The sequence below is a fragment of the Salvelinus fontinalis genome, chromosome 31 (genome assembly GCF_029448725.1).
Source record: "Salvelinus fontinalis isolate EN_2023a chromosome 31, ASM2944872v1, whole genome shotgun sequence".
NCBI classification, from domain to species: domain Eukaryota; kingdom Metazoa; phylum Chordata; class Actinopteri; order Salmoniformes; family Salmonidae; genus Salvelinus; species Salvelinus fontinalis.
Genome location: NC_074695.1, coordinates 17,601,084 through 17,613,395, shown reverse-complemented (window position 1 = coordinate 17,613,395; position 12,312 = coordinate 17,601,084). Strand labels below are relative to the sequence as shown.

The window sequence follows — 12,312 nt, the reverse complement described above, 5'->3', positions numbered from 1 at the left end:
AATCTGCGTGATCGAAGCAGTCTTGAATTGTGGAATCAGATTGGTCGGACCAGCGTTGAACAGACCTGAGCGAGGGAGCTTGTTGTTTTAGTTTCTGTTTGTAGGATGGAAGCAACAAAATGGAGTCGTGGTCAGCTTTTCCGAAAGGAGGGCGGGGGAGGGCCTTATATGCGTCGCGGAAGTTAGTATAACAATGATCCAAGGTTTTACCAGCCCTGGTAGCACAATCGATATGCTGATAGAATTTAGGGAGTTTTGTTTTCAGATTAGCCTTGTTAAAATCCCCAGCTACAATGAATGCAGCCTCAGGGTGTGTGGTTTCCAGTTTACAAAGAGTCAGATAAAGTTCGTTCAGGGCCATCAATGTGTCTGCTTGGGGGGGAATATATATACGGCTGTGATTATAATCGAAGAGAATTCCCTTGGTAGATAATGCGATCGACATTTGATTGTGAGGAGTTCTAGATCAGGTGAACAGAATGACTTGAGTTCCTGTATGTTGTTATGATCACACCACGTCTCGTTAATCATAAGGCATACACCCCCGCCCCTCTTCTTACCAGAAAGATGTATGTTTCTGTCGGCGCGATGCGTGAAGAAACCAGCTGGCTGCACCGACTCCGTTAGCGTCTCTTGAGTTAGCCATGTTTCCGTGAAGCAGAGAACGTTACATACTCTGATGTCTCTCTGGAATGTTACCCTTGCTCGGATTTCATCAACCTTATTGTCGGGTCTCATCCTGTGTAATTGTTATTACCGGCCCCCTCCCGTGTATTTATTAGAGGTTTACACCTCGCTCTTTGTTTGGGTTCACAGCCCTGTGTTATATTTGACCTGTTCGTTTTGGGCTTTGTCCCCGTCATGTTCATGACATGCGCAATCTGGGTTGAAGTAATAAAAAAACATATTTTGTATTCCTGCACCTGTTTCCTATCATTTATACAACATGACACACAGTATGTGGGTATTTGCGGGTGTATTGTGATGGAAGGTGGGGTGTGTGTTTTTGTGTTTGAAAAAGTGTGGAGTTAAGTGAGTGAAAAGGGAAAATGGTGCAAATGCCAGAGCCCATGTGTGTGTGCGTCTGCAAGCAGGAGTTTTACATTCTGTGCAGATATGGGATATACATTTTAAATAGATTATAAATATAGTTTATTTATTGATTGTCTTATCATGATGGTGCGCATGATGGAGCGGTCCCCAAACCTATACGCTAGGCACCCACCTGAGCGACCCACACACTAAGGAGAAATCCTTATTTGCTTTATAGGCCTACTGAAAGTAGCTTATATGCAGCCAAGACAGAAAGATACATGGTGTCAGAGACCCACTAAAGCAGCACTGTCTCCTCAAGAGTCTGAGCCTGCCTGGCAGGGTTGGTCCAACAAAGCCAAAGCCCCCAGCTGGGTGAGCATAATATACAAGGAATTTTTCAAAGCTGCTAATGTGAACCTTGATGACCTTGTACCTAGCCAGAGCGGATTTCGGTGAGGTGCCCCCACCCAGGTAGTGGCAGTTCTGGCAACACTAGCTGCAGTAACCCATGGGGAAGGGGTCACACTCAGACATTCAGAAAGGGGGCCTATTATTGTGGCCCTGGTTGCACAAAATAATCAGAAGGTCTGACAGGACAGAGATGCTTGGGAAAATGGTCACAACGGGGAACCAGTGTGTGTGTGTTTCAGGGTAGGGGGGTGTATCTGAGCGCCATCAGCAAGGACTTGACGTTGGTTAGTCAAATCTCCCCATTCTTGCTCAATTTTGCATGCCTTCTCAAACAGCTACAACTGTATATGCATTCACACATTAAGTCTTCTCTTGAGTTGGGCCTGGGGATGGAACAACTGTTGAACATCTGAGCTTGTGTGTGTGTGTGTGTGTGTGTGTGTGTGTGTGTGTGTGTGTGTGTGTGTGTGTGTGTGTGTGTGTGTGTGTGTGTGTGTGTGTGTGTGTGTGTGTGTGTGTGTGTGTGTGTGTGTGTGTGTGTGTGTGTGTGTGGTTGTGTGTGTGTGTGTGTGTGTGTGCGTGTGCGTGTGCGTGTGCGTGTGCGTGTGCGTGTGTGTGTGTGTGTATCCCACGTCTGTTGCTATGGGGTAATGATGTAAGGGACAATACAGGATGAACCAAAAGTTTAAAAAGTGTTGATAGGGAACAGAATGCGGTCGTACCATCAAAGAATTGGCATAAACATATATATAGTATATATACATATACATTACTCTTGGAAATGTAATCAAAGCCTATTGGATGACAACTTGTTTTGAAGCAGGGCAGAACAATTTATAACTGACTTTTTCTGACATAATAAAGGTACAGCAGATCCCCTTATTGTATGGGACACTTTTAAATGTGCCTCTAGAGGCCATGCAATTCAGTACTCATCTATAAAACAAAAGCAATTTAAGTCCAAAGGAGTCATATAAAGAATGTAAATAGAGGGACTAGCAGTACAAATAGATTGCAATAATAACAGTACGTTAGAGTCACAGAATACGTTAGAGGAAAATCAAAAAAAAATGGTGGAACTTATTAAAGAAAGATCCAGGTAATATATTATAAAAAATAAAGCGAACTGGATGGAATATGGGGAAAATGCACCAAATTATTTTTTAATCTTCAACATAGAAATGCTACAAAAATGTATTTACTAAAACTTGTTACAAATGACAGATTCACCCATGATTCACCAAACTATATTTTGAAAGAGGAAGCCAAGTACTTTTGTTTTCGTTTCCGTCTCCTCCATCTCCACTTACCCAAGTTAATTGTAAGGATTTTTCCCTATTAATAATGTAAAATTAACAGCTGTACAGAAAGACTCATGTGAAGGCCAAATTACAGAGGAGGAGCATCTTGATGCAATTAAAGCCTTCAATACGGGGAAACTTCAGGGCTGGATGGCATACCAGTTGAAGTATACCAAACCTTTATTGATATACTCAGAGGACTGTTATTAGCATGTTTTAACCACTCCTATGTAATTGGTAGATTAGCAGATACTCAACAAGAAGTTCTGGTGTCATTATTACTGAAACAGGACCCAAATGGTAAATATAAAGATCCAGTCCATCAAAAATTGGAAGCCCTTTACACTTCAGTGTTGTGATGCAAAAATTCGAGCAAAATGCAGAGCGCATAGAATTAAAAAGGTATTATAGGATATTATTCTTCCTAATCAGACAGGTTTTTTACATGGACGATACATTGGAGATAATATAAGACAAGTACTGGAAACAATAGAACTGAACAAAAATCTGGGAACCCAGCCCTGGTATTCATAGCTTACTTTGAAAAGGATTTTGATAAAGTTCGACTGGAATGTACTGTATATATAAATGGCTGGAATATTTCAATTTAGGAGAATCTCTTATACAGTGGGTTAAAGTTATGTATAGTAACCCTAGGTGTAAAATAGTAAATAATGGCTACTTCTCAGAAAGTATTAAACTGTCAAGAGGAGTAAAACACCATTTATTATGGCCATTTATTATGGCCACAGAAATCCAGGGCTTTATAACAAAGGTGTCATTGTACGCTGATGATTCATGTTTTCTCTGGATCACAAACATTTTTTACTTTTACATTATCGTGTAGTTTAACCAATCAAATGATCTGACGGTCAAGTGGACATACTCCATATTCATATCCTGAAAGAAAGAAATGTTTTCACTACAATACATTTGAAAAAAAAGTTAGCAAAAATAGATTAGATCTTGCTATGGAAAGGAAAATACCTGTCTATTTGTGGAAAAATCACCCTGATTCACTCTTTAGTCATATCATATCATTTCCTATCCCATATTTGCTTATGTCCTTGCAAAGAATAATACATTTTAATTGGAATTGCAAGCCAAACAAAAATTCAACTGACCAATTTATATAATGAATATGAATTTGGAGGGCAGAAATTGTTAAATATTAAAGCATTATACCTCTCACTAAAGGCTTCAGTCATACAAAAGTTATACTTAAATCCGAACTGGTTTTCTAGCAGATTAGTAAGAATGTCTCGACACAAGTTCAAGAATGGCCTTTTTCCCTTTATTCCCTTTTACAACCTTTCAATTATTTGAAAATTAAATTATCTCCCAAATATAGATAATTATCTCCCAAATATAAATTAACTCCCAAATTATCTCCCAAATTTGTCAAACAAGCCATAGAAAGTTGGTTGCAATTTCAGTGTAATCCATCAGAAAAGACACTACAAATATTACAAAAAATATTATGGTTAAACTCAAATATACTAATGATAAAAATAATGATTTAAAACGGTATAATCTTTGTAAATGATATCGTAAATAGCACTGGTGGAGATATGTCACACATGCAGCTAACAAAAATATATGGAAATGTCTGCTCTACTCAAAATTGCAACCAACTAATTGCAGCATTACCACCAAAATGGAAGAGGCAAGTGGAAGGGGGAGAAAATAAGGAACTTGTCTGTTGGCTCTGCATTAAAGACCATAATTGGCTAAATAAGATTAGCATAAATGAAAAGTACACCGGTGTCATTTAAGGACCAACAAATTGACAGCTGTGGCATATAGATTGCAAGATAGTTGGGAAGAGATTTTTGACGTACCGATTCCATGGCATATGATTTATGAACTGATACACTAAACAACGCTGGATTCAAAATGTAGAGTTTTTCTATGAAAATTATTATACAAAATTCTTGCAACCAATAGAATGATATATATATATATATATATATATATATATATATATATATATATATATATATGGGGGATACAACCATCCCAGCTCTGCAGATTTTGTTGCAAAGAGACAGAATCATTAGATCATTTGTTTTGGTACTGTCCGTATGTTGCTTGTTTTTGGTCGCAGTTTCAGGAATGGCTGAAGAATTGCAACATTTACCTGGAGCTAACTCTGTAAATAGCACTGCTGTGTGATTTATAAGTCATAGTCAATCAATCAATAATATAATAACACTCTTAGCAAAAATGTTTATCTTTAATTTACAATATGTACAATCTAAGAGAATGGAAAGTATCAGGACTTTTGTGAAACGCACAGTTGAAAAATATATGTCCAGAAAACTGGATGGTGTTCAGAGATAGATGGCCGGGGTTAAGTGGAGCTGAAAGATGGGACTATAGACCAACAAAATAGAACTGTTGTGTTGTTGTCCATTAGTTTACTCCAATTATGGGAGGGATGGTATGGTTAGGGGGAAATAATAAAGAAATATATTTACAAAAAAATACACTGGGATTGGAAACGATGCAGACAATTACAATGATGGAAACCACAATCTATCTGCAATATTAAAGCAATTTTTTTTTTTTACATTGGTTACTAGTTTCGGTGGTATCATTTGATCTCTGACTGTAATGTGTGTGTGTCTGCTGTGTGTGTATTGTGTTGCAGGTCCACACAGAGTGTCCCTGTGTCCGGCCAATGAATTTGAGTGTCTGGGGACAGACATGTGTATCCACATGAGCAGACTGTGTGATGGGAGCCCTGACTGCACTGATGGCTGGGATGAGGGGCCACACTGCAGAGGTAACACACACAGAGATATGCATGCACACACACACACACACACACACACACACACACACACACACACACACACACACACACACACACACACACACACACACACACACACACACACACACACCACCCTTCCCACACACACGCAGGCATGGGAGCACACACACACACACACACACAAATGGGTACACACATACACAACCACACACTCACACACACACACACGCACACAGTCTTGTACAACTAACCTTGTTAGTCAATTCAGTCCCATTTAAAATCCTATTTTCCCTAACCTCTAACCCTAGCCCTAATCCTAATCCTAAACCTAACCCGTACCCTAACCGTAACCAAATTTGACACACACACACACACACACACACACACACACACACACACACACACACACACACACACACACACACACACACACACACACACACACACACACACACACGCGCACAGTAAATCAGCAAGTCCCCTCTGTAGCTATAGAATCTGTACAGGCATAGCTCGGGCAACTGTTTTCTCGGGTCCTTCCTATTTCTTACTTCCTACAGAACACTGGGCCAGCTAATCCTGCTACAGCCAGCCAGTGACTCGGCTCCTCTTTTGTCTGGTTCCACAATGAGACACCATGGACTCAATAGCTGTTGAAATGACACCCTATTCCCTATACAGTGCAGTGCTTTTGGCCAGGAAATTAGTAGTTATATCAGACACAGCCAATATGTCCCCTCTGTTTGTCTTGTTGCACTATGGGAAGCTATAGACTCAATATGTCTTCCTCTCTGTGACTCTGATTAATATTAGGGATTGGATTTGATGATGGGATTCTCCTCCTATCCGGCCGGCTGGCTGTCTGGATAAATGCTCTGCTCTGCCTGCCAGCGACGTGGGAGGGGCCTCTGAGCCTCACATTCTCTAGGGCCTGATTGATAAATGAATTACTTTTTCTCGGAGAGGAGAGAGAAGAGGAGCCATTGTGATAATGGAGGCCATCTCATTAGAGCAGTTGATGGACGAAGACAATGTTTATTGGACAGATAAGAGATTACAGTTTGGGTGGAACTGTGGAGACACAGGGAGAGAGCATGTATAGAACAGAACCAGGCTAACTGGACGTTTCTCTCATGGCAAAAGGCAATGTTGTGTTCATACAGGATTCATACAGCTGATATTGAGTGTGTGTGCTGTACTGATATTGAGTGTGTGTGCTGTACTGATATTGAGTGTGTGTGCTGTACTGATATTGAGTGTGTGTGCTGTACTGATATTAGTCCAGCTCATATTTGATGTTTTGGTGTATGTTAAATTGGGACATGTTTGTTGGTTTGGGTGTATTCCCCTATGTGTGAGCCCCCTGTTTTACGGAAAGCTCACCATTTCACAAGCATCCCAATGTTTGCTTGAGCTAACTGTTGGGTTGTGTAGGCCAAACGTACTCTAACCTGGTGCTGATGTCTCAAAGCACACTTTGTCATCTGGGATGTCCAAGTAATTATCCACACGTTACTGACGAGGGGAGTGAGGGAGGCAAGGCAGGAGGCAGGCAGGGTTGTATTTTATCACAGTACATTACGGTACAATACAATACAATACATGTTAACATGGTGGAGCTAGGTGTGGGAGGTTAAGGAATGGAATGGTTTATATTATAGTGTGTGATAAGCCGGGTTTTGTCCTGCTTATGTGTTACTGGGCATCTGAGGTTGGTGCCACTGGGCTGGTCATATCTCTGCAGATGTAGCCCTTTACAAATGGAAGATCTGGTCACTGATAACTGCCTAAATTGGAAAGCAGTGTCTGTGCAGTATCATGCTATACATGACGTCAGACCTCTGGCTCTATGGGTTTTGACTAGAGGTCGACCGATTATGATTTTTCAACGCCGATACTGATACCGATTATTGGAGGACAATAAAAGTCGATACCGATTAATCGGCCGATGTATAAAAAATAAAAGTTTTATATATATATCATACACACACACACACACACACACACACACACACACATTTTTGTAATAATGACAACTGCAACAATACTGAATGAACAATGAACACTTTTATTTTAACTTAATATAATACATAAATACACACACGCAGCTCTGAAGTGACAATGATACTGAAGAGTCTGCTTAGGAGACAAATACTCTCAACTGTTTGAATAAAAATAGAATTTAAGTTACCTGTGATGAATGTTGAAAACAAAAACTGTCATTTCTATATGCAGGAAATCCTATTTTAATAATGGGCATGGTAAGAATTGACAACCAAAGTGCGAGTCATAATTCTCATGACACCTAGCAAAATCTGAAAAGCGGTTCCTTCATTTATTCCATAGGGTATTTTTAGATTTACTTAAAATAAGGTCTGTGTTTTGTGTAGGCTTACACCACCTTGCCAATTTTATAACTGTGTAGATATCCATAGGACAAGGTAACTCTGATCAATATTGGCTAAATATAAGCGAAGATCATTTTTTTTGTTGAGTGGATTTATGAAAATATGTTGACAAACGTTACCTTATCCTAGTGAGATTTACACGGGTATCAAAACCTCGAGGCAGTTTAAGCCTGCACGAAACACAGACCTTATTTGAAGTAGATCAAGACATTCTCTATGGAAGACATGAACGGTAAAATAATGAAGGAACCCCTGTCAAGTTCAGCCGCAAGTTATTACAGGAATTATAACGCGTCGACTATTTCTCTCTAAACCATATACCTTTGACTAATCCGGAAACTATCACCTCGAAAACAAAACGTTTATTCCGTTCCGTATTTTATCTAACGGGTGGCATCCATGAGTCTAAATATTCCTGTTACATTGCACAACCTTCAATGTTGTCATAATTACGTAAACTTCTGGCAAATTAGTTCGCAAAGAGCCAGGCGGCCCAAACTGTTGCATATACCATGACTCTGCATGCAATGAACGCAAGAGAAATGACACAATTTCACCTGGTTAATATTGCCTGCTAACCTGGAGGTTTGCCTGCTAAATATGCAGGTTTAAAAATATATACTTGTGTATTGATTTTAAGAAAGGCAGACACAGCCAATATGACATTGGACTAGTTAACTGTAAGGTTGCAAGATTGGATCCCCCGAGCTGACAAGGTTAAAAATCTGTCGTTCTGCAGAACGTTCCTAGGCCGTCATTGAAAATAAGAATGTGTTCTTAACTGACTTGCCTAGTTAAATAAAGATCAAATAAAGGTGTAAAAAAAAAAAGAATCGGCAAATCGGCGCCCAAAAATACCGATTTCCGATTTGTTATGAAAACTTGAAATCGGCCCCGATTAATCGGCCATTCCGATTAATCGGTCGACCTCTAGTTTTGACTGACAGCCGTTCTGAACTTGAGCACTGCACGTGACCAGAAGTTGCCCCCATCCCTCCCGTTAATTGGGCAACTTTTGCAAATTTTTTGTCGACTGACTGAGGGAAATGCTGTATGTGTATATACTCCACATTTTCCAGGAGTATTCTTATCGTGTTACTGAATGTAGAGTATCCGGGGTATTTTCAGATTTCGTTATCAACAAATGTGGCAAAGTACAGTAAATGTAAAATGCACATAAAATCAACAGTTTGGATTCAGTCTTGTAGGTGAACTGTTGTGTCCTCAACTTTGGTCTGATGATTTCCCCATAATCTCCAAACGGATCCCTTTCAAATGCTACCATGCTTATGCATATGCTTTTCATATTTCATATTTCATATTTCTTTCAATTTGGCCCTATCCATATAGGCTCATTCTTACGAGGGTAAAGCTGATGTAGGCTGTGTGCCGGGTGTGGCGTATCCTTCCCACTATTGAACACTATCCCACTATCTATGCTGCTAAAATTTATTATGCTTATTACCTTCCTAATATTCCTAATGATTTGTACGAGTGTACTGGATGACTGGCTGACAGCCTTGTCATTTGCCACTGAAAAATAGCTGTTTGACGAATATTTGAGTCCCTGTTTTTGTTGAGGAAAGGAACAGTGGAGCAGACAGAGACAGAGAGAGGAGAGGTGAGGGTTAGGAATGTCTCAACCCAGGGCCTTGATAAAAGGAGAGGTAGACATGGAAGCTTCCTCACTGGTAAGTGACAAATGCCCAGTGACTGACTGATCCAAGTTAGTCTGATAGTGTCGTCTCTATCTTTCACATTGCCAGCCAGTCAGACAGTCATCCAGTCAGTCAGTCAGCTAGCCAGTCACCCAGTCAGTCAGTCCTATAGTCAGCCAGTCAGTATTCAGTATTCAGTATATACTGTAGATTGATGTAACTAGGAATAATCTGGTGTTGGGAAAGACTCTTAGAAGTCATGAAGGTTGTGAAGTAGTATGGAGGGGATACTGGGTTTTTAATCCTTGTCCTGTCCCTGTTTGTCCTTATCATCCCTTTCAACCCCATTACCCCACCTAGTTCACCCCACCTAGTTCACCCCACCTAAATATTGATCAGAGAGGCCCTGGGACTGTCCTGTCTGTCTGTCGGTGAAAGAAAACAACACACTTTTATACTTTTCCTCCTCTCTGCCTCCTTATCTGCTCTTGGATGGACTCCAAGAACACTCAGCATCACTCACCATGTTTGTGTGTGTGTGTGTGTGTGTGTGTGTGTGTGTGTGTGTGTGTGTGTGTGTGTGTGTGTGTGTGTGTGTGTGTGTGTGTGTGTGTGTGTGTGTGTGTGTGTGTGTGTGTGTGTGTGTATGTTTGTGTGTGTGTGACATGCTTGTTGAACACTCAAGGCAGCAGTGTGTCATGTGTTTTCTCAGGTAATTAACCCTGGTTAAATGGCTGAAAGAATACTACTGTTGAGAACAGTTGACTGGTGACTTTTTTCCCCTGTTGGTGCTTTGACTTTGTAACATTCCATGACCTGTGACAAAATATGTATATTGGCTGCAGTTTTCTGCAAATCGAAGTAATATAAGTAATTATATTTCAATGGTATTCTGCTCTCATCTCTCTGGCACTGTGGGGCACAACAAACATAAGATTCCATTCTGTAGTAATTATAATTCTATGGCCGCAACCACAGAATAGAATGGCGTCTGAAGTCAAAATGTGTCCTTATGCATATTCCCTTTCAGAATCATTCCCTTGAGTGTGTTGTGCTTTGAAACCCACAGTCAGCAAACTAGGTTTAGATTAGAGACGGGCTGAAATTGAAATTGGTGTTCTTCGGGCAATATCCACTTATTGCTGTGGTGATTGTGATGGTTGAAGCTAGAGGCTCAGGGCTAGAGAAAGGTGAGGTGGTGACCTGATGTAGGTTTGGAGGGGCAGCACCCTGGCTAGCGTTGGCACTGTGTGTCTCTATGTGTGTCTCAGTGAATGGGTTTGATACAGGGCACACACACAGCGGGTTTCTTCCTCTCAGCGAGACCCCACAAAAGGGCCATTGTGGCCCGAGTGCCACAGGCTTTACATAATGAGGACCCTTCAGTGGTCCAACCTCCTTTCTGCTCTGCACTCTCCTCTAGCCAGCCTCAACGGTCAGCATGTAATGGTCTCCTTTCAGCATGGCTGGACAGGGCTGTGGATTGTGGTGTGGACATCCCTTCACTCTGACTGATAATATTCCACTCCCTGTGTGACACTGTAGTGTCCTCCCATTATGATGTACTATTGAATGAGGTTGTACAGTCTGCTTTGGTGCAGTGTGTTTAGTTATCTAGGAAATGGGACTTCACTGGACATGCCAGTAGGATTCCATGCTCTGCAAGCTTTGTGATGATGCTCAGACTGAGAGTTCATCTCACTTCCTTGTGTTGTGTCTGTGTGGTTATGTGTTTCTTGGCAGCTCTTTGTTGGTGCGCTGCAGTCCTCTCTCAGACAGAAAGAAAGACAGACAGCATGCTGTATGGCCACTTCTCTCATACCTGCCTTTTGATCTGGTAGGTAGGAAACTGTTGGCAGGCAGCATGCTGAAGACTGCAGCGTGAGGAGACTGCAGCGTGAGGAGACTGCAGCGTGAGGAGACTGCAGCGTGAGGAGACTGCAGCGTGAGGATACTGCAGTGTGAGGAGACTGCAGTGTGAGGAGACTGCAGTGTGAGGAGACTGCAGCGTGAGGAGACTGCAGTGTGAGGAGACTGCAGTGTGAGGAGACTGCAGTGTGAAGAGACTGCAGCTTGAGGAGACTGCAACACGTGTTGTTGCCTTGTTTCATATTAGCCTCTACTGTATGAGCGATTAGTCTGAGATTACAGTGGGTAGAAATCTCTAACTTGCTCTAGTCTAAATGATCCTAGCCTCAACTGTGCCAAAGTCTGTTACCACACTGTGTCCTGGTCTAGATATGGTGGGAGTCGGTGTTTATAAACAGTCATTCCAAAAGTGCAGGCCAAGGGCCCTAATCACTTTCATATGCAGAGTTTGGGCTAGGGCTAGGAGGATGTCCCTCACTCCCGGCCAAAAGACATTGTGTCAGTGGAGACCATCGATGGGAAGATAGCTCTTGGATTAAGATAAGCATTTTCACAGCTGATCTGCAAACAAGCTATTAGTGTGTTGACTGGAGGAAGGAAGCTATTAGTGTGTTGACTGGCAGAAGGAAGCTATTAGTGTGTTGACTGGAGGAAGGAAGCTATTAGTGTGTTGACTGGAGGAAGGAAGCTATTAGTGTGTTGACTGGAGGAAGGAAGCTATTAGTGTGTTGACTGGCGGAAGGAAGCTATTAGTGTGTTGACTGGAGGAAGGAAGCTATTAGTGTGTTGACTGGAGGAAGGAAGCTATTAGTGTGTTGACTGGAAGAAGGAAGCTATTAGTGTGTTGACTG

At 41.4% G+C, this 12,312-nt stretch overlaps 1 protein-coding gene across 2 annotated transcripts in view; it reads left to right on the top strand.

Moving 5' to 3' along the window:
- LOC129829690 (low-density lipoprotein receptor-related protein 1-like) overlaps positions 1-12,312 on the top strand; it is a 251,799-nt gene that overhangs the window by 103,986 nt on the left and 135,501 nt on the right. For both annotated transcript variants that reach the window (XM_055891550.1, XM_055891549.1), the window contains exon 3: positions 5,401-5,535. In XM_055891550.1, the coding sequence (XP_055747525.1) occupies positions 5,401-5,535 (135 nt within the window). The remainder of the gene's footprint in view (positions 1-5,400; positions 5,536-12,312) is intronic.